Source organism: Dromiciops gliroides, chromosome 6 (assembly GCF_019393635.1).
Source record: "Dromiciops gliroides isolate mDroGli1 chromosome 6, mDroGli1.pri, whole genome shotgun sequence".
NCBI lineage: Eukaryota > Metazoa > Chordata > Mammalia > Microbiotheria > Microbiotheriidae > Dromiciops > Dromiciops gliroides.
In genome coordinates this window covers 96788312-96811090 of record NC_057866.1, presented here as the reverse complement: position 1 = coordinate 96811090, position 22779 = coordinate 96788312, and the positions used below count along the sequence as shown (strand labels likewise).

Sequence of the window (22779 nt, the reverse complement as noted above, 5' to 3'; positions counted from 1 at the left end):
CCTGACTCCAGGGCCGGTGCTCTACCCACTGCGCCACCTAGCTGCCCCGCTTCATTTTCATTTGAAGACAATTGTCATTACATCTCATGTCTTCTCTAGACTTAATACTTCCGTGACACCATCTCTTCTCATCTCTGAATCCCAGTTTCCTCATCCAGTAAATGGAAGTAATCATTAGTATGATTACATGAATTACATTGTCATGATACATGAATCCACATGGTCATAAACACATGAATCACGCAACATTTACGCTTTAAGGCTTGAGAAAGTGTTTTACCCACACTGTGAGGTAGGGAGTTGTTATCCCCACCTTACAGGTGGAGGAGACAGAGACAGAGGTTTGCTTCTGGTCACACAAAGCTAGTTCTTAAGCCCCAGGTCTCCTAATCCCAATTCCCAGAGCATTTTTTTTTCCCCTACTGCTTCTCTCCTCTCCTTCTTCATGGAATTGCTGATGTCCTCAAATAAAAGAATATGGATGGGGGCAGCTAGGTGGCGAAGTGGCTAGAGCACTGGCCCTGGAGTCAGGAGGACCTGAGTTCAAATCTGGCCTTAGACACTTAACACTTACTAGCTGTGTGACCCTGGGCAAGTCACTGCACCCCAATTGCCTCACTTTAAAAAAAAAAGAATATGGATGAAAAGTGGTTTAATAAGTACTCTAAATTGGTATTAATAATTCCTTCAGAAGGAGGATCACACTCAGAATCTAGAGCTCTGGGATCCAGTGCTAACTATCTGTGTGACCTTGGGCTTGTGTACAGTTTCTTCATTTGTCAAATGAGAACAGTAATGCCCATCAGGTCTCCTTTACCCAGGGGTATTTGTAATGAGAAGATTGAGCTTTGTTTTCTACAAATGTAAGGGATTACTCAGCGGGTCCTCCTGAACAATAAGATACCTGGGGAGTGGATTTGTGGTTGATGGAGAGGTTCATTAAACAGGTGTTACCTGAACAGATTAGCACCTGTGGGCTCAGGGTGTTTCTAGCCTTGGGCATTGTTAACTTTGGAAATTGGGTAGGAACCACTGTGGTTTCTTCCCACCAAATCTTTAGAAAATACTGACTTTCGAGCTAAGGATTCTGCATACCTGGTTACTACCTCATTGCCCCACACGTGACTATATCTCATTTATAGAGTTATAGGATATCTGAGCTTGGAAGAACCGTACAGCATGGAGCTAAAGTGCTTAGGAGAGTCATTAGAGATCATCTTTGTCCTGTCTCTCCGTTTTACAGAAAGAAATTGAGGATTAGGGGAAGTGGGACTTGGCTAAGAAGTCAGAAACAGCAAGGCAGCGTCTAGGAAGCTAGAATGTGTTTTTACATCACCTTCACTTATGAATAGATTCCCTCCCCTACCCATTGACCCATTCCTGGAACAAAGAATGAAAAAAGAAAGTGAGAATAGAAATCGCTCTGGCAGAACCAACCAATCACATACCTACTTGTTCCTGGTACAACGCCCAGGGAAGTTTCCCAGGGCTATGCAGAGTGAGAGGTGGATTCTTGGGATACCCCCAAGAAACCGAAAGCCTCCAATCCCTCCCTAAGGTCCATGCCTTCCTGTCGCTGGGGGGAGGGGGGGAGGGGGGCGTGGCCTCTCCCCTCACCTGATAACACAACCAGAAGCCTCCAGGGCTCAATTCCATTGTGCCTGTGGATTAAAAATCCCATCCTTTCCAACCAAGCCAAACCCATCCTTGCCCACATCTGCTTTGCATCGAGCTCCCTGTGAAGGCCTGGCCCGACACTTCAAGGTTACATCAATTAAATGGTTAAGAGAGGCGTTAGATTCCCACAGGGCTGTGTTATTAAGGTGGGGGAGCCTCAGGATGTGTCCAGGGAGGGGGAGGGCAGGTGAGGTGTCTGTCCTTTTTGGGAAAGGCAACTGACAGGCCCCCGCCTGGGAGAGGAGAGAATGACCACAGAACCTCAGGGCTTCATGGAATCTCCACAGACGTCTAGGCCAATGGAATAAATTGTTGTGTACCACCTGAACTTGAAGCCTTCCTGTGACAGGGAACTCACTGTCTTTAAAAGGCTGGCAAGTCAGACAGTTCAGCTCATGGAGGTGGAGGAGGGGGAAGGGACTGCATTAAGAGGAAGAAAGTCTTAGAGTGAGGACACCTGGGGCCATCCCTGGGGGAAGCAGCCAGCCAGCATGAGGGGCTGTTAAAGGGAAAAATTTTAAAGAACCCCAAATCTCCCTTCTTCATACCCCCTCCACCTCCATTTTTTTCTCCGTGGCTAATAATAGCCCCAACATAAATAGGTAATTTGAACTTCTTTCCTGGTGGTCCTGGCTTATGCCTTTCCATCCCCCCAACCCCCCAGTTTGATTCTGCTCAGTTCTCTGTCCTGTATCAGGAACTCCAGGGGGCCCCCAGCAGGAGCAACAGAAAATGGGAGGGTGTCACTTTGGGGAGAGCCTGCCCACAGCCTTCCCTCATCTACTGGGTACACTTAGTCCTCTGCCACCACAGAGCCCAGAGGAAAGGGTTACCAGACCTGGGGTGAGGAGAGCCCTGGATGCAGCGAGGCTCTACCACTGACCTGCTGTGTGATTTATGGCAAAGCCTTTCCCTCTTCTAAACCTCAGCTTCCCCATCTATAAAATGAGAAAAATATCAACTGCCTGTTTCCTAGGGAGTCTAAGGCCCAGGAACCATGTGGTAACCCTTGCAGAGAATGGCAAGGTGGCACAGTGGAAAGAGGGCTGAACTGGGAACCAGAGGACCCAGCCTCACATATGAACATCGCAAATCTAGGTCTCATTTTCCTATCTGTCAAACAAGGGGTTGGACTCTGACCTCTCAGGTCCCTTTTGTTTTCTAACTCTTTGGTCCCTTGTTTCAGATTTCTGGGCCTCGATGTATTGTAATAAAAAGATACCTCCAAGTTTGCCCATGAAATGTAAGATGGTCAAGAGGAGGCTTTCCAGGTCACCCCGAGTGCTAGCGATATTTTGGGAATGGTTTGTGGGAGCTCCTGGATAAGAGGGACCCAGGTTGAGAGGGGTGGCCTGTGTGATCTGCACGGTGCCCAAGGAGCTTGCAGGTGACCAGCCCTCTGGATATCGCAGGGAAGGCAGCAGTGCCCATGGGAAAGCCAAGGAAGGCCCCTGAGCACATGAGGCCCTAAGGGTCAGGCACCGTGTTTCCTGCCACTTCTCATAAGGCAGGAGCAGCCTCTGGTTACATCATTATGTGAATAGGGCCACAGTCATGAGACCCCCTGTTGTCTTCATTCCATGACACTGACCTGACCAGAAAGTGTCTAGATCAGCAGTGTCAAACTCAAATGGAAACAAGGGGTCACTAGACAGTACATATGGGTCCCTGCAGACCATACACATAGACTAAATTTTTAAATGATCTGTTTTATTGTATTTTTACTTATTTTGTTAAATATTTCCCAGTTACATTGGAATCTGCTTCAGGTCACTCTCAGGAGTGTTGTAGGCCACGTTACTTCAGTGGGGCCTTTGACTCTTCTGCTCTAGAGGTTGGAGTGAGGGTGTGAATGGTTCACTGCAGCTCATCCTCGCTGTGGGAGACAGTACAAAGTCTTATCTTCTCGTGGTAGTAAAGGGACTATGGTACAGCACGTTTATCACATGCTGAGTCAGGGCTCAGTGCCCACCTGACCTGTAGAATTGGCATTGGCAAGGTAGGGAGAGGGGGCTTTTCCCATGATCCTTAGCATGAGGTTGTTCCCCTGTTGTCTAGGGAATGGGCACCCTTTGTAAGGGCTCATAGAATGTAGAAGCAAAAGGGAGCCTCCAGGTGACCCTCAGAATTGATTGAAGTGACTTGCCCAAGATCACATAGCTAGGCAATATTAGAGATGGGATTCAAACCCAAGTGTCCTGTGTGGTACGCGGCCTGCCTTAGCAGTGACAATGAGCCCAGAGAGGACCCAGGCTGCAAAGAACAGCTGGGCAGCAGCTCTCCGCTAGCCCCAGATTTGACAGGCCCAACCTTAGGTGAGGTGCTGCAGGAAAAGGAAATGGAAGGTCAGGTCAGGGGAGAGAATTCTTGCAGCTGAAATAAGTTGACTTTACTCTGCCTCCATCCTCACTTTCCAGACTTCTGTGCTAATGACTTGGGTTGGGGGTGTCTCCTCTCGACACCCTTCAGACCCTGCTCAGGAAGGGAAATGTCATTCCCAGTCTCCTACATGGGGTGGACCTGTAGGAATTCAGGCAGGGTTTGCCCAGCTATGGGGGTTGGTTAGTCTGAGTCCTTATCCCAGGGGCCTGTGTCCTGACTTAAAAAAAGCCAGTAGAACACACTGACTACTATTCTTCTAATCAATTATTTTTTTTCTTTGTGTGTGTGTGTGTGTGAGGCAATGGGGGTTAAGTGACTTGCCCAGGGTCACACAGCTAGTAAGTGTTAAGTGGCTGAGGCCAGATTTGAACTCAGGTCCTCCTGAATCCAGGGCCAGTGCTCTATCCACTGTACCATCTAGCTGCCCCAATCAATGATTTTTTTTTAATTCGTTAAGCATTGCAATAAAATAAAATAAAATTTGTTAAGCATTTATAAATCTCCCGTTTGTGTTCCGCAGACCAAGTTTAGATAAGACAGGACCCCTGCCCTCAGAATTTACATGGATAGCTATAATTCGCAGCTGGATGTAATAGGGTAATAGACACAGGCAGAGGGAATGTTGTTATGGGACTGGTGGGCAGGTTTCCATTTTAAGCTGGGCTTTAAGGGGCCAGAGGAGATTTGCCAGCAGGGAGAAGGGGAAGGTGGAAGACACTACAGGCATAAAGGCCCAATAAATCACTGGATAAAGAGTTATTCCAGTTTGGGGCTGGAGCATAGTATGTGTGTGAAAGGGAGAACTCTTGTCACTAGGCCGAGGTGGGCTTTGAACGCTGTGGAGGCAGTTGGGAGCCATGGAAGATTTTTGAGCAAAGCAGTCACATCATCAGATAAGAAAGTGGTGAGATAAATGGAGGAGGACAGAGACAAGCAGACCTATTGAGAAGCTGTTAAAGCCGTTTTAATTTTAATTATCTGTGTTCCCCACATCTCAAGACTTGGCCACCATTTTGAATGTGTAAAGGACACCACGTAGACAAGAGTCCCAAATATCTGTGTAGGCGTCAGAATGACGCCGAATGCTTTCAAAGCACACTTATACATTTTAACCCATCATTCCTAACAACCATCCAGCAATGGAAGGGACCTTCTACTGTGAGAGATGAGCTCCCCATCCCAGGAAGTATCTAAGCAGAGGTGGAGTGAACATGCCCACACATAGCCACTTCTTCCCCCCTTCCACCTTTCAAAAGGTCTGCAAGGGATCCTTGGCCTCACAAGGAAGCTGGACTGTGTGTTCCCTTGGACACTCAGATTTGGTCTTGACCTTTTCCATGAGTCCTGTTTTCTGGGTATTTAATGTTGAGACTGCGCTTCCCATTGGACGGCTGAGAGGTTACTCTCTGATGGGAGGGGGACTTGATCTGCACTCTCAGACCTAGAGTGATAGATGGTCTTTCTCTTCCTCTCCCCCCCCCACCTTTTTCTATTTTTCAAGAGTCCCCATCGTCTGGTGATGATGAAGATGATGAAGATGAAGGAGAAGAGTCAGGTAAGGATTTGGGGGTCTTCCCTCTTTTCTGGGGGTGCAGGAGGCACTAAGTGCTTTATTCAGATGGAGGCTGAGAGGAAGAGGTGATAGAGCCTACTTACTGGGGAGAACACTGGTCATAAGCCTGGATTTCTAACCCAGCTCAAATATTTACTTGCTTTGTGATTATAAACAAATCAGACAAATGGAGACAAAGCTTCTCTGAGCTTCAGACTCCCCATTCATAATATGAGGATGATCACATTTGTCCTTCCTGCTTTACCAGGTCTGGGAGCAGCTAGGTGGTACAGTGGATAAGGAAGGCACTGGCCTTGGATTCAGGAGGACCTGAGTTCAAATCTGGCATTGGCACTTACTGGCTGTGTGACCCTGGGCAAGTCACTTGACCCTCATTGCCCTGCCCCCGCCCAAAAAAAAAAGCAGTGACTTACTGCTTTACCAGGTCTGAGGAGAATGTTCTGTATGTAAACCTTAAAGCTCTCTGGAAAGGTGCTCAGAGTTGTTAATGGTCAGACTAGACTATGGAGGGCAGGGACCATGTCTTCTGTAAACTTAGTATCTCCTTAGCCCTAGGTGGCTAATCGGCATTCATTCAAGTAGAATGGAGCTGAGCAGCCGCCCAAAAACAGTTGTGGTGTGGAAAGTCGGGGCCCCGAGCCACAGCCCAGGGAGAGAGTAGGCCTCTGGGGGCCCCTGGGGAGGTCCTTCCCTTGTTGAAAGGCTTTTGTGACCTTTCCCTGTGTGTTCCATGAGTCCAGGAGCACTGTGTCCTCCTGCCCTGGTGCTTTGGGATCAAGCCAGGGCCCATCCAAGACCGGGAGCCAGCCTCTCATCATATTGCCTGCAGTGCTCTTGGCTTGGGTGGCTTTGCTTTTTTTTAAACATACACGTTAGACTTTGGACCGTGTGTGTGTGTGTGTGTGTGTGTGTGTGTGTGTGTGTGTGTGTGTGTGTGTGTGTGTGTCTTCATCAACAAAATGCCCTGTATTTGGGTTCCAGGTCAGCTGTGTGTGTGTTGGCTCCCCTTCAGCCCGGCTGGAAATACGTTTCAGTGCTCATTCTCCAGCCTCTGGGAGACAGGTCTTCACTGTCCTGGGTTGGTTCCCCTGGAGCCTCGTAAGGGGAGGGCCGGTAATTACAGGCTCAGGTGCCAAGTAGCCCCATCAGCAGCAGTTAGTGGGCTGCTGATGCCTATTCATTAATATGGGGGGTGGGGTGCAGGAGGGACAAAACTCCTCATTGAAGCACAATTCTCCCTTCTTCCCTCTGACAAAATAGCAGCAAACATCAGCAGGTCTTAGCAACCAGGATCCCCAAATGAAGGGCTTTTTGTGCCTGGGAGGAGGGAGGGGGTGTGTGTGTGTTTCTTTTACCCCCGTGTGGATATTTCTTTTTGAGATGCCACGTGTATTTTTAGCCCAGGTTAGAGGCGCTCTCTGTTCTGGGAGGAGAGGGAGAGAGGGAGGGAGGAAGGGAGGGAGAGAGAAAGAGAGACTGAGACAGAGAGAGAGAGAGCACGCGCTGTGAGAGTGAGGGTCATGCAAGCCACACATGGGAAGATCTAAAAAGCCCCATTCTCTACTTTGAGTGGGATGACAAATGCAGTCTTAAGGGAATGATGGGCAGGAAAAGGCAGAGCCAGGCTGTAAGTAGAAAAGTAGGTATAAACTAATCAGTCCCAGATAAGGGACACTCCTAAGTCTGAGGCAACAAGAGCGGCAGGCACCTTAATTCCTTGGCTCTTGCCCACCTCATGTTGGAGACCTAAAAGCCTCATAGGCTGTTGAGACCAGAGGTGACAGGGAAATTCCCATCTTTGGTAGAAACTTTAACTGGGTTGTTTTGAATTGCCCATTATCCAAGGCATTTGTTTTAGAGATGCAGTATAATGGAAAGAACCCCAGATCTGGGGTCAGAGAGGTAGATTTTGGCTCAGTATATAAGGGAAGTCTTCCTAACTAATGATCAGGTCTGTCCAAAGGTTGAATGGGCTGCCTTGGGAGAGGTAATGAGTTCCCCATCTCTTGAGGTCTTCAGCCACTTAGCTTGGAGCAGGGAGGAGGTACCTTAGTCAGAGACTAATTGAACAGAAGGTCTTAGGCCCTTCCGGTTCCTATGTGGCTTTGGGCCTGCCCCGTGACCCTCTAGTTTCCCCCTTTGTAAAAGGTGGAGAGGGGCTCTGGACTCCATCATCTCTAAGATCCCTTCAAGACGGTTTTCAAGGAGGAACGAGTGTTTGTTGAACTTCCAACCACCCCATTCCACCACCACCCCAAAAGCCCCCAAAAGATAAGACAATTTGGTCTGGTCCTTGGGAGATGGGATAGATTCCTTTCTCTGCCTCCTCAATAGCTTTAGACCTTGGACCAATGCCTGGACCTCCTCAGCCTCACTTTCCTGATCACCTCATGCCTGGACTGTTGCAATAGCCTGCTGGCTGCTCTGCCTGCCACAAGTCTCTCTCTACTCCAGTCAACCCACCACTCAGCAGTCTGATCATGCTACCCTCCTATTCGATAAATTCCAGTAGCTCCCTGTCCCTTCCAGGATCAAATTTTTAAAAAAATTCCTCTGTTTAGCTTTCAAAGCCCTTTGCCCCTGCCCCTCCCACACACACACACCAGCCTCCATGCTGTTCCTCACACAAATTCCACAGGGCCCCCCTACCCACTTCAGCGTGACCTCCCTGGCAGTCCCCTTGCTGTTGATCATGTCCCATTGATACTGCATCCATCCTTTTTGTACACAGCTGTCGGCATGTTGCTTCCCCCAGTAGACTGTGAGCTCCTTGGGAGCAGGTACTTTCTAGCCCCGGTGCTTCGTACGGTGCCTAGCATGTAGTAGGCAGTTTTTTTAATGTCTGACTGTCTGGGAAATGGAGACAATGAGCTTTGCCTGCCTCTCTCACAGATAGCTTATATCTGAGAACAGATGTGAAAACATTTGGGGGGGGGCGTGCTAATCTACACAGAGCGTTGTATACATTCATGATTATCTCTTCATATACAATTTACCTCTAGCCGTGCCTGACCATCCAAGGGAGCCTGACCTTCCTCACCCACCTCTCCATGGTAAGGCTTTTACAGCAGGGGGCGGGGGGGGGGTGTTAAAAAGGAGTGGTTGATACCCCCCTCATCTCTTTGACAGGCTTCGTAATGTTCTCTTTTCTAACTCCCATAATGTGAATTTCTGCCCCACCCTCTGTTGGGTTTAGTTTTGGGGGAGTCAAGGGGAAGAAGAGCAGGTAGGTAACACAATGGATAGAGTCCCGGGTCTGGAGTCAGACAGAGACATCTTTATGAGTTAAAATCCAGCCTCAGATATTTATTAGCTGTGTGGCCCTGGGCAAGTCACTTAACCTACTTTGCCTCAGTTTCCTTATCTGTAAAAATGAGCTGGAGAAGAAAATGGCAAACCTACTCCAGTATCTTTGCCAAGAAAGCCCCAAATGGAGGGCAGCTACGTGGCACAGTGGTAAAGCGCCGGCCCTGAATTCAGGAGGACCTTAGTTCAATACCAGCTGTGTGACTCTGGGCAAGTCACTTAACCCTCATTTCCCTGAAGGAAAAGAAAGAAAGAGACCCAAATGGAGTCATAAAGAGTCAGACATGATTAAGAAACAACAATAAAGGAAAGAATTCAATCAAGCCCTGCCTGTAGGAAACTCACAGTGCAGTAGTGGAATCAGTGTGCATTTAGTAAGTTCCTAATGTATGCCAAGCACTGTACCAGGTGTTGGGGGGGGTGCGGTGATGCAAAGATAATTAAACCCCTAGTTTGAATAAGCCTGCATTCTAATGTGGGAGACAAAGATACAGATAAATATATACAGAAGAAATATTTTTTTTAAAAAAAGAAATACAAATAAATTTAGCTTAACTAAACACTGGATGATTCAGGAGGAATCCTGAAGATGCCATCTGAGATGACTGTAACATACAACGTCACAAGAAAAGCGCATTAAAACTAAGTGTGAACAAGGGAGAGCAGGGAGGGCAAGCCTTTCTCCTAATCAGGAGGAGACCCAGGCTCTCCCCTGCTCCTGCCCAGGGAGTTATTTGCCCAAAGTTGCCAGAGCCAAGTTACTTTTAGCAAACCAGCTTTGAATCTCTGCAGCTGGCCAGCTGTCTTCTCCTGCTGTAGGGGAAAGAAAAAAGAAAAAAGGCAACATGATCCTTCTCCCCCAACTGTGTCCGTTTATGCCAGGTCTGTAGCACCTTTAAAGAAGCAAATGTTCCGGCCAATTACATCTCCCTTTGGTGCGGGCCTCCGTTAGGCCCATTATACAATTAGACTGGATTCCGGCTCAGGCAGAATGGCAAGGCCTCCCCTAATTGTTCAACGGATGCTCAGCCTGTTAATTATTCTAAGTGCAGCGCCCAGTTTTAATTGGTCATTCAAGTAAAGATGGGTGGTCACAGCCTTTCTCCCAATAAGTAAATGAACAGTGGATGGAGAGGGGGTCACACCTCAGGTGAAGGACGGACCCTGGAAAGAGCTGGTAGGCATCAGTCTACTTTTGTTGAGGAGTCCCCAAGATCCATTAACATGGTAGCACTGACAGATGTTTTTTCCCTTATTGCTTCTTCATAGCCCCATCTATCCGCTCTTTCTACCTCCCCCATCGCTACAACGCATACACATAAATCCCCGCACACCTGCCTTCCACCAACAAGCTTAGTGATTTATGGTTCCCTAGCCAGTGCTGGTGTGTGCATTTTTTTAAAGGGTGAAAATGAATGGCCTCCCTTCCTATAAACAAACAAACAAAACCCCCCACCTCTGCCCTTGTCAAGTGTGCCTGATTTCCATAGGAATTTCAGGAGATTTGGAGCTTAGAAATGGAACTTAGAGATCTTCTAGTCTAAAGAAGGAAACAGGCCCAGAAAAGGAAAGGGACTTTGCCCAAGGTCAGATAGAGTTGGCGGTATTTAGGGGAAGGGGGAGATGTGTGGCGGTGGGATAGGTTATATTTGGTGGGGTGGGGATAGGTTGTATTGAAGCTACTTTTGTAGAAAAGGAAGAAAATAGTGCTTTGTAGCCAGTAAGAACTGCAGACTCTCTGAGGATGTCTGCTCTAACACATGACTGACCAATCAATGGTCACCACTACTTCCTGTGATGGGGCTTGCTTCCTCCTAAGGCAGCCCTTTGCAGTGTAGGACAACTTATCAGATCCTGAGATCTCAAGCTGGGATGCACCTGAAGAGAGCGTTCAGAGCCTAGATTTGAACGCCAGTCACCAGTGGAAAGGGGTGAGGAGAGACTAGATTTGGTGTCAGAGAACTGTCGTTTGAGTTCTAGCTTGGCTATCTTACCTCTGTCACCCTGCAAATGACTTAACCTCTTGGACCCTCAGCTCATCTTCTATAAAAACAAGAGCTTCAGACTAAATGACCCCAGTTCCCTTCGAGCTTGAAATCTCATGGCCGCATGCTGCCTGATGGGGTGTCCTTCTTGGCTTCTGAGTATCTGTGGTGTCAGGGGGGAGCTCAGGGGACATATGCTGTATGTCTGATGTCTGAACGGGCTCAATCCTTAGAACCCTGGGAGGGAGGAAAGGCTGGAGGGATCAGGGGGAGGCCAGGCCGCCCGAGGTGGGTGGCAGAGTTTATGTTCTCTGTCCATCCATCCCCTGTCCCTCCCCCTCCCCCACATGCCCAGTAACGGCTCGACACACAAAGAGGCAATCGGAGGGAAATGGGCCCTTGGACAAAACCAGGAACAAATTAGAAATCTACAGCGGAAGCCAAAGGCAGTACCATGAGGGAGAAGGAAAAGAAGACACAAAAGCCTCATAGAGTAGAGACAGGGTCTGTCTGGGGGTCCTGAGAGGGGAGGGCAGACCAGGTGCTAGGAGCCCTAGCCGTTGGCCCTTTGCCCTATACCCTGCCACCCCTCAAAATGTTGGCCAGTTCCCAGGGCCACCCCATTCTGACTGAATTGCCTCCGCCTCTGTTTCCAGCAAGGCCCTGGGAAGGTAGCCTTGGATGGAAGTCACAGTGGCTGCCCTGGGCCAGGTGGTACTGGCTGTATGGGATGTCTTTGGCCAGGAGAGTTCAGGCCCTGGAGCAAAAAGAGAGGCTTAGAAATTGGCAGTCCAAGGCCCTCCAAGCTCTCAACTCCTCTTTTCCTGTTCCTACTGTGGACAGATAATCATGTTTATAAGAGAACTGTAGGGGCAGCTAGGTGGCGCAGTGGATAGAGCACCGGCCCTGGAGTCAGGAGTACCTGAGTTCAAATCCGGCCTCAGACACTTGACACTTACTAGCTGTGTGACCCTGGGCAAGTCACTTAACCCCAATTGCCTCACTAAAAAAAAAAAAATAAGAGAACTGTATTTTTTTTTTTGCAGGTCAGTGAGGGTTAAATGACTTGCCCAGGGCCACACAGCTAGTAAGTGTCAAGTGTCTGAGGCCGGATTTGAACTCAGGTACTCCTGAATTCAGGGCCGGTGCTTCATCCACTGCGCCACCCAGCCGCCCTGGGCCTTGGTTTCTTATCTGTAAAGTGAGGGGGTTGAACTCAACCCCTTCCAGTTCTAAGTGTGATACTAGTGGAGGTGGAGGGTATGGGCCTAGTACCTTGTCTTGACCAGGTATCCTAGTGATCTTTGGCAAGGGAGCCACCTCAAGCACCCAGCCTTCCCAGTACCTGCCAAAGGACAGCTTGTCTCCTACCCTACCCCACCTCCCCCTGCCCCACCATTGTTCTTTACTCGGGGGTAGGGGCTAAGATTTATGACTCTAGAGAGACACTAACAGTCAGGCCCTGGATTTCTCTGGAGTAGAATTGAAAGAGATGGGAACTAGAAGTCTTATAATTAGCCCAGTTAATTTTCCTTTTGTTTGTAGCTGTATCAGAATGGAGACAGCCCTGAGACCCCAGAGTGCAGAGCTGGGAGGGGCCTTAGTAGTCATGTGGTGTGCCACCCCCCACCCATCCACTTTACAGAGGAGGGGACTCCCAAAGAAGGGAGGAGGGCCTAAGGAGCAGAGCAGAGATTTGAACCCAGGTCTTCTGACACTGAATCCTGGGTTGTCTTCACTACACTATGACACCTTCCTCTGAGTTGTTCATGTTCTCTGGAAGGACAGGAAGCACCCAGCAGAATATTTGGCATGCAATAGGTGCCCAATACATTTTTTTAATGATAGCATATGCCATCAAAAAGCAAAACACTGATTTAGTCCAATCTTTTCATTTTACAGTGAGGGAAACTGAGGCCCCCCAAACAAGAACTAAACATCTAGTATTTCTGAACCTCTCTCTGGGTGCTTGAACCTTGCCTCTATTCAGGCCTGGGCTTTGGATGGTAGATTTCCTCAGTCTCCTTGATGTCAAATGAGATTGGACTTGGTGCCCTAACTGTCCCAAAGTCTAGATCCCGTGATCTGAAAAGATGCTTGATGATACAGCTGATAATATGTGCTCACACATGCGAAGGGCTTCTTCAGCCACAAAGAATTTTCTTGTACTGTTATCTCATTTGATCTTCACTGAAGCCCTGTGTGGGCAGAAGACATCAGCCCAGCAGCCTCCTCTTGGCTAAGAGGCAGTGGAGCCCTAAGGGCAGAATGGGGATGAGGTGCACAGTCAGACCTGACAGGTGTATACATTGGGTTTCTTTAGCCCTGCTTGGTTACAAGGCGGGGTTCTCTCTGGAAGGGGTGAGTAGGCAGACATTGGGAAGTAGCCCCAGTCTGGTTTGGTTGCTTTAAGCTTGCCAGGCAGGGGAAATGAGTTACACAAGGTCACACAGCTGGTTGGGGCAGCAGTGGCACTGTATTTTATGAAAGACAAATCTGGAAAATAAGTGAGCGATGCTGCTGGACTTGGCCCTCAGAGAGGCAGGCGGCAGAGTTTCAGGGACAGAACCCGGGGGGGGGGGGAGAGAGAGAGAGAGAGAGACAGAGAGAGAGAGAGGGAGAGAGAGAGAGAGAGAGGGAGAGAGAGAGAGAGAGAGAGAGAGAGAGAGAGAGAGAGAGAGAGAGAGAGAGAGAGAGAGAGAGAGAGAGAGAAAGAAAGAAGAGGAGAGGAGAGGAGAGAAGAGAAGAGAGAGCCTTTTCCACAGGTTGAGCAGGATGCCATGGGGCCGACTGAACCCAGGCGGTAAAGGGCCAAAAGGAATTGGGGTTAGGAGGCAGGCAGGTGTCTCAGATCCCAATAAAGAAACCAGTTGGCCCACTTGGCTTCCCCTCCCCAACCCCACCCCCACCTCCTTGCTTGCTTTTCCCATTACCTGTTTGTAGTCACAGAGCTCACCTTTAACCAAGGGAGGAGCCTGAGCTGCCAGTGAAAACGCCAGCCCCCTCTCCTCTGTCTCTTCCCCTTCCCATTGCCTTCTTCCCTGTTATTTTTTACTTCTGTTCCTTCTTCATCTTTCCTTCCTTCCTTCCTTCCTTCTCCTTTTCATTAGTACAAAGAAAAAACCACTGACCTTGGAATCACATGACCTGAATTAGAATCCTTTGTGACCTTAGGCAAGTCACTTTCCTTCTCTGGGCCTCTGTTTCCCCACCTGAAAAATGACAGAGTTGGACTAGATCCTAGCTCTTAAACTGTGAGTCTCGACCCCTTATGGGGTTGTGTAACTAAATGTGGGGGTCATGAAAAAGTTGGCAACAGTAAAGGATGATGTATACCTATTTTATTTCCCTATATGTCCAGAGTCCTGTAAAAATTTCTCTGGCGAAAAAGGGTCTCAGGTGGAAAAAGTTGAAGAGGGCAGCTAGGTGGCACAGTGGATAAAGCACCGGCCCTGGAGTCAGGACGACCTGAGTTCTAATCCAGCCTCAGACACTTGACACTTACTAGCTGTGTGACTCTGGGCAGGTCACTTAACCCCCATTGCCCTGCAAAAAAAAGAAAGAAAGAAAAAAAAAGAAAAAGTTGAAGAAGCCCTGGACTAGATGACTTCTACGGCCCCTTCCAGCTCTGGATCTATGATTCCGCCCTCTTCTCTTTTCTCTTCCTCCTTTCTTTCCCTTCTTCCTCCCTTCTTCCCTCCCCCCTTCCTTCCCCTCCAGAATCTCTGACCCTGGGTCTCATGGGAGAGATAGGGTGAGTAGTAGGGTACACACTCAGCTTGGGGTCAGAGGAGACTGTGAAGTCATTTCTCTGAGCCCCCAGTGCTGAGTTCAGTTGGTTCCCCTGGCCGGTGGTGTTTGTAGCCAGTGAAGACACCCAGGTGCCTTTCTGAGATGGCTCTTGTGTTCTCCCTACTCTGAGTTTTCCACCTGCCCCCTCTCCCTCTCAGTAGCACAAGTAGGAGCTTGAAGGCTAGGGCTCAAACCTGAGCCCAAAGGAAGGAGAAAAACCAGTTCGGCTGTTGGGGTTGGGGTTGAGGGGGAAAGCTCAGAACCTGGGCCTCATCAGCTCCAGGCACTGGGCAGGAACTCAAGCCTTTCTCCAAGATGCCAGGGAATCGAGACCCAGATGGGGAAGGGCTCAGGAACCTGGAGGCGAGGGCCCCCCCCAACCATGGCCCTTGAAAGGGCTCCCACACGTTAAAGATGGTGTTCTTAGACACCAAGAAAGCATTTCTTGCCTCTGCCCTAATTACTAAGGAGCCGGGACCAGAGCAGAGGGAGCCTTGTTAAGAGAGTAATTGGGGAAGATGGAGAGAGTGGGGCCCCAGATAATGAAGGGATGTTATGACTGTGGGCTTTTTGAACTTATTCAAAGCACCCCAACAGCTCTTCTCTCTCCATTTGATCCTCACCACCACAGGGAAAGCACTATTATCTCCATTTCTCAGAGGGGCAAATCAAGGCCAAGGGAGGAGGGGGAAGCAGGTTGCTTTAAGGTGGCGGGGCTGGGGTTTGGACTCAGGGGGGCGGTGTGATATCATGAGAAGAACATTGCTTTGGAGTCCAAGTGACGATGACTTCCATGATGTTGGGCAGGTTCTTTAACCTTTCGGAGCCTCAGTCTACCCCTTTGTAAAACGGGGTAGTGGATCTGCTCTGTGAATCCTATGACTTCCAGCCCTGCCTGATTTTTTTCAATAGAGCCCAGCGCCAATGATGGGGGAGTTTTGTTTTGATCTAGGAGAATGTTCTCTGATCCCGCTCCCTCCCCGAATCTCTTCCCTTTTCCCCTCTTTTGCTGGGATCACCTGCTCAGGGACTAAAGGGGTTCCAAGACCATCTAAGAGATCCTCATTTGACCGAGAAGAAACAAGAGCCCAGAGCCGTTGCAGGGTTTGGCCGGGGTCACCCCGAGATGAGAGCTGGGCCCAGGTCCTTGGACTCCACCTTGGAGCCAGTGATTGTCAAAAAGAGCACTTCTCCACCAGCCTGCGTTCACACGGGTGTGCCTCGGGCTCCCTGTACCGTCTCTCAGTGTAGCCTCTCTCCTGGAAGTGTGAGTTGGGGTCAGAAGATCAAGCATCTTGGTGTTCCCACACCTTCTGTCCTTCTTCCCAAGGACGAAGCCCCAGAGAATTTGCCTCTTTGAAAGGGAAAGGGAATAAGCATTTAGATAGCACCCACTGCATGCTAAACACTACAAATATCATCTCGCTTGATCCTCATTACAACTCTGAGAGTGAAATGCTATTATCATTCCCATTTTAAAGGCAAGGAAACAGACAAAAAAGAGGGTGAGTATGCCAAGGGTCACAACACATCTGAGGTGAGATTTGAACTCTCAGCTTCCTGACTCAGTGGTGCAATGGATAGAACTCCAAGCCTGGAGTCAGGAAGACCTGAGTTTGAATCTGGCCTCCGATGCTTCTTAGCTGTGTGACCCTGGGCAAGTCACTTAACCCCAATTGCCTCACTAAAAAATTAAAAAAAAAAAAAACCCGAAATGGAATCACAAAGAGTCAGCCACAAGGGAACAATGAAAAACTTCTGACTTTAAGCCCAGCACTATCTAATAGGTCATTTTTAAAGTTCTGGGAATCAATCCTAAACTTGCTTCACTCTGCTGTGAGAGAGCCTCGAAAGGCCTAGACCTCTTCCTTAGGGGGACTTCAGTCCGGAGGATAGAGGCAAAAGCAGGAATCTACCACTGGGAACATTGAAAACAATAAAACTAAGTGCTAAATTGTGGGGTACAGGCAGTAAGGGCTCTGGGAACTAAGAAGGGAGAGAACAATGTACCCTGGAGAGGTGATCATATAGGCAATAGGGAGCTATTGAAGTTCTTTGAGCAGGGGCCCCAGAGCAGCATTTTAGGAAGATTAATCTCAAAATATTTACAGGAGGGATTAGAGGAGAGACCAGTGGGGTATTTTGTTTGTTGGGGTTTTTAACATTTATTTTCACTTTTTAGTTTATTCTAAGCATAGTAATTTAACAATTCAAATGCAGAATACAGAGATAAAAAAATAAAGATTTTGAGGTATTCTACACAAAACAATAAACTTCATTTTAAATTTAATCTTTTTTTTTTTGGCATGGCAATGACTTGCCCAGGGTCACACAGCTAGTAAGTGTCAAGTGTCTGAGGCCAGATTTGAACTCAGGTCCTCCTGAATCCAGGGCCGGTGCTTTATCTACTACACCACCTAGCTGCCCCCCATTTTAAAATTTTTTTAAAAAGGATTTCTGTTGACTTGAATAAAATACCAATGAGCTTCTGGTTGGCTTGTGTGTCCCCTCCTGAATTGTTTCCCTTTGCATAATCTAGATTTTGATGCTGTTAACACAGAGTCAATATGTATGCTTCAATTTTACTTTCTTCATTCTAGACCCTCCATTTGTCTTACCCCACATCTTTTTTTTTTCCATCATCTTTCTTATTTTTATGGTCCAATGATATTCCATTATTTTGAGGAGCCACTGTTGCTTCATCTGCTCCCCAAGCGTCGTCCACTTGGATTTGTTTCCAGTCTTTGGCTGTTTATTAAGAGGAGAGCTATTCGGAATACTTCAATACCCTAAAAGCGTTTTCTTCTGTCCCTAACATCCTTAGCAGGCAGTCCTGGTGACAAGATTGCCAGTCCTTGGCACCAGGATGATGGTATGAGGTCAAATAGAGGAGAGTCTTCAGGTCTCTCAAGGTGAAATAAAAATCTCCTCGGGTCCCTGCCTCTGGGTTCCCTGCGTGTCTATGAATCAGCCATGGGATATGAGTTCTTTTGTCTAATTCAGGAAGAGAACCCTTTCTTTGGGGGCCTGAAGAGGACCAACTCATTAGGTTTCTTTATTGGGGTTCCAACATTCTGCTTCATGGGACAGGGAATCAGCTTTGGGAGCACATTGCCCCCCTGAGGCAAATCGATTTCTTTGAGAGAGGTAGTGAGTTCCCCGTTACTGGAGGTTTTGGAGTGAGGAGGGGCCATGATACATAGCACATGAATATAAGAGAAAGAACATTGGTTTGGGAATCTAAAAACCTGTTTTTGCCGCTTTCTTCCTTTGCAGCAAGCAAGCCCCTTCACCTCTTTAGGACTTAATTTTTCCTTCTTATTAAATGAGGGGATTGATTAGATGGTTGAGTTTCAATGGCTCCCACCCCCAGCTCTAGGCTCTTGAAGTTCCTGATGTTGGGAATCAACAAGGAGTACACAGCAGCTCCTCCATAAAGGATTCCTCTCCCCCCGACCTTCGAATGAATGCTGCCTAACCCGGAAACAGTCCTTAACAAGACAGTCCTGCCTCCAACTCCAGGGAGGAAAACCAAGCTGTAAAAAGAGGCTTGGGGGGCAGCTAGGTGGCAAGTGGATAGAGCAGTAGCCCTGGAGTCAGGAGAACCTGAGTTCAAATCCAACCTCAGACACTTGACACTAGCTGTGTGACCCTGGGCAAGTCACTTAACCCCAATTGCCTCACCAAAAAACAAAAACGAACAAAAAGAGCCTTGGTTCAGTGCTCCTGCTCATGTCTAAGACTGGGCAAGGACCAGAGGCTGGGAGAGTAGCTACTGGCTGGGCTGGAATGCCAGGATCTTTACCTGCGCTTTGGGGAATCTGAGGCACATTTATGATACTTAAGCCTGGGATGATATTAGTGCCCATACCTAGAACGTGGAATCATAGATTCAGAAAGAGAATGCCAAAGTCTGTCAGTCCAAAGCACTTCTTTTACAGGTGGGGAAAATGAAGCTCACAATGGTTCCCGTGACTTGGCCATAGCAGTACAACTTGGTGATAATAGTTGAGTCATCACTAAGTATTTATTAAACACTTGCTGCATGCCAGGAACTAAAGATGCAAAGACAAAAGTAAAATTTCCCCTGCCCTCAACAAAGTTGTCATTGTAAATGGGGGGGACGGCACACTGTGCATATATGCACACATGTGTACCTGTATGTATACTACACGTGTGCATTGTGCATCCATGTGTGTATACCTGTTCGTGCACATTTTATTTGTGCACATGTGCATTTAGACACATTGCTGGTATGCATGCATGCACGTGTCAATTACTTGTTTGTACATGTGTATATATGTGCATTGTGTGTGTACATGTGTGCATATGTAATAAATACGAGGTGATGGGGAAGGGCGGGGTCAGCAAGCTTCTCTTCTGATGCAAGAATTCTTCAGTCAGCCCTTCTTTCAAGGGCCCCAAAGTACTAACTCTGGGGATGCCTTCCTCTCCCCAGGGAATGGGGTATGTGTCTCCTAGTGCCCCAGTCTCTGACAGGATGTGTTTTGCCTGAACCAGGAGCCTCCTGCCCATCAGGGTGGGGCAGGGCTAGGGGGAGGTGGCAGCAAGACAGCTTCTGTTGGCCCGGCACACCCAGCACCGTGAGAAGATATAAAAAAGTGTGCAAACCCGTAAAATCATTAGGGCTCCCTTGGCTGTGGAAGGAGGTGGCCTCCCCCCAGCAGCTTGGGGATGGCCGCACCCCTGCAGGGAGTGGCTCAGAGGCTCTCTGGGATGCTCCCTGGGCACTGTGCCTCTCACTCCTAGGGGAGCTGGCTTCTTTTCTGTTCTCAGTCCACACGTCCAAATGCCTGCCCCAGCAGGCCTCAGCAGCCAGGAGAGCCAAAGGAGGTAGCTGCCTGTGTGTGCAGGAGGAAGCAACCAGGACTGAGAGGCCAGAGAGCATGTGGTACACTGGGAAGAACCACAGATTTAGAGTCAGACCCAGGGTCTGGCACTTACTGATTACATAACCTTGGGGACATTACTTAACCTGTGAGCCCCCAGTCTTTTTGTTGTTCAGTCATCTCAGCCATGTCTAACTCTTTGGGACCCCATTTGTGGTTTTCTTGCAGAGATACTGGAGTGGTTTGCCATTTCCTGCTCCAGCTCATTTTACAGATGAGGAAACTGAGGCAGGGTTAGGTGACTTGCTCAGGGTCACACTGCTAGTGTCTGAGATTTGAACTCAGAATATGAGGCTTCCTAATTCCAAACCCAGTGCTCTATCCACTATGGCGCCACCTAGCTGCTTTTTATCTAGCCAGCCCCTCATTTTATAAATGAGCAGAGAACAAGGAAAGCCAGAAGGAATCACCGACAAGTAGGATAGCTTTGAAAGTTACATGTTGAATTTAACATACACTCCAAAAGAAATGCGCGCTCTACCTAATAGAACTTTGTGGTTTCGTGTACAAACTCCTTGCTTTGTTCTACAAATTATACAAACATTTTATTTGTTAAAGTTTCAGAAAAAGGTTTTAAAAGTTTAACAAGTTAAAAGAATTTTAATTAAATAAAAAGCCCTTATTTTACACATGAGGAAACTGAACGCCAGAGAAAATATGACTTGCCTAGCCGAGACACCAGCTCAGGTGGTCTGGCTCCAATTCCACGATCTTTCTACATTTCATCCCTGCCCACTCCCCTCGTTGTACCCAGTCTTATGCCTATGCTGAGGCTATACTGTGAAGGAAAAAGAAGAAAATGAAGGAATGGTAGAATTCCGACTCAAAGAATTTCCAGAGACCATCAAATTTGACTGCTGTCATTCTTCAGATGAGAAAACTATAATTTAGAAAGGGGAGGCAATTTGTTCCAAATTACACAGCCCATGAGTGGCAGACTCTTCTGGGATTCCCAAGGGTGGAAACCCTGCCTCATTAATTTCTGCCCTCCCCGCAGCTTGGTGGATCAAAAGGGCATTGGACTTGATGTCAAAGGACCAGGGTTCAAATTCTGGTTTGGCTCTCTCCTTCCTCCCTGGATGACTTTGGTCAAGCCTTGTCCGCCCCCTGGGTCTCAGTCCCCTCCTCTATAAAATGAAGGGGGTCAGACTAGATTGGAGCTCTTTGCTGTCTTGCATCTCAGTCCCTTGATAATGTGTTTTTTCTGCCCTTCATGAAGTATCTGGTCCTTCCCCTTCCCATCCTCACTCCCTCAGGTCACAGGGTTCAGCTGCTTGACTTGCAGTGATGGAAGGAAGAACAAACACTTCACCTTCTGATCTTTTCCGTCTTTTTTCCCCCCATTCCCAGGTGCCCCATACTGGACCCGCCCAGAGCGAATGGAAAAGAAACTCCTCGCTGTTCCTGCTGCAAACACAGTCCGCTTCCGGTGTCCAGCTGCGGGCAACCCCACCCCTACCATCTACTGGCTGAAGAATGGCAAAGAATTCAGAGGAGAACATCGGATTGGGGGGATCAAGGTAAGGGACTATATCTGGGGTTTGGTACACCCCCCCCCATCATCTGCATCATCTGCTGTGTTTGGGGAGGATGGGAGAAATAAGGGAGTCCCTGCCCCTAAGAAGAACTCAGAGCCTAAGAGATGTGCTCAGCCCATCCCTGACTGGAATATGAAGCAGGATAATCAGCATCACAAAGTGACCTCTGAGACCACTGAGGCCAAGCCTGTTGTTTTATAGAAGGAAAAACAAAACCACTAGCTTAAGGTGAAGCCATCCTGGTGTTCGGATAAAGAGCTGGCCTTGGAGTCTAAAGATCTGGCTTCGAGTCCCATCCCTGATACACAATGACTATGTGAAGATCATTTAACCTGTCATTGACCCGCGCAGCTCTCTTCTACAGGGGCTCTCTAGGGTTTAAAAAGGAAAAAAATATAGTATATGACAGAGGCTCCAAATCGAGTGTTCCTTCCATTATACCGAATGAAGCCTCCTCGGGTGAAGAGGGTAGAGATCATTCCCAGCAGGGGAAGATCAAGGAGGGCTTCATGGAAGAGTCCCCCTGCCTAAGGGGGGCCTTGAAGGAGGAGAATGATTTGGAATGTCCCCAGGGTACCTTTCATCAAGAGCAGGGCAGGGCTGGGCAGTCCTGGGTTCTAGTCTCACCCTTTCACTTAGGCCAGTTATGTCCCATCTCTGGGGACCAGATGACCTCAAAGCACCCTTTGGCTCTGAGAGTGTCCATTCTCGAGGTCCCTCCCAGCTCTGACATTCTGTGGTCCCACCCTGCCCGCGAGCTCACTGCTCCCATTGGTCCCTCTCGTAGCTAAGACACCAGCAGTGGAGCCTCGTGATGGAGAGCGTGGTGCCCTCGGACCGAGGGAACTACACCTGCGTGGTGGAGAACAAGTACGGCAGCATCCAACAGACCTATACCCTGGATGTCCTGGGTGAGTCCCCCCTCTACCCGCCCCCTCCCCCAACTCAGAGCCCACCGTCACACCTCCTAGAGTCTCCGGAGCCTCAGTTTCCTGGCCAGTAAATGGGAGTGTGGATTTTTACCGCTGCCTTTGCGTTCAGGGAGTGTGTTTGGAGGTGTGGTGGGAAGGGGCGGGAGAGAGATCTTTGAAGTTCTCGGAGGAGGGCTCCAGGCCCACACCTGGCCAGCAGAAGTCTAGAGCTGGGTCCTCTCTGGTTTTTATTTTTAGAGAGGTCCCCACATCGGCCCATTCTGCAGGCCGGCCTCCCGGCCAATCAGACCGTGGTCGTGGGGAGCAACGTGGAATTCCACTGTAAGGTGTACAGCGATGCCCAGCCCCACATTCAGTGGTTGAAACATGTAGAGGTGAACGGCAGCAAGTACGGTCCGGACGGAACGCCCTACGTCACCGTCCTCAAGGTTCGTAGCTAGGGACTGGGTGAAGGGGGGCCGGAGAAGAAAGTGTGCATCTTCCCCCTTCTTTCTCACGCCAGGGTGGGCGCTCATTGATCTGCATCCTCACCACTTTGGGAAAGGAGAAGAGGGGGAGGGAATGAGCCTTCATTCAAGCCCGTGCTGTGTGGCGGGCACTGTGCCGAGTGCTTTATAAATAATATCTCATTCGATCCTCAAAACCAGCTAGCTGGAGCCAGGCACAGAACAAGGGGCCTGGAGT

At 48.7% G+C, this 22779-nt stretch overlaps 1 protein-coding gene across 7 annotated transcripts in view; it reads left to right on the top strand.

The window, feature by feature from the left end:
• FGFR3 (fibroblast growth factor receptor 3) overlaps nt 1–22779 on the top strand; it is a 92733-nt gene that overhangs the window by 38009 nt on the left and 31945 nt on the right. For 4 of the 7 annotated variants that reach the window (XM_043970753.1, XM_043970747.1, XM_043970746.1 and 1 more), the window contains exons 4-8: nt 5561–5614; nt 8635–8685; nt 20976–21145; nt 21951–22074; nt 22333–22523. In XM_043970753.1, the coding sequence (XP_043826688.1) occupies nt 5561–5614; nt 8635–8685; nt 20976–21145; nt 21951–22074; nt 22333–22523 (590 nt within the window). The remainder of the gene's footprint in view (nt 1–5560; nt 5615–8634; nt 8686–20975; nt 21146–21950; nt 22075–22332; nt 22524–22779) is intronic. The other 3 variants (XM_043970751.1, XM_043970750.1, XM_043970752.1) reach the window with 1 other exon arrangement.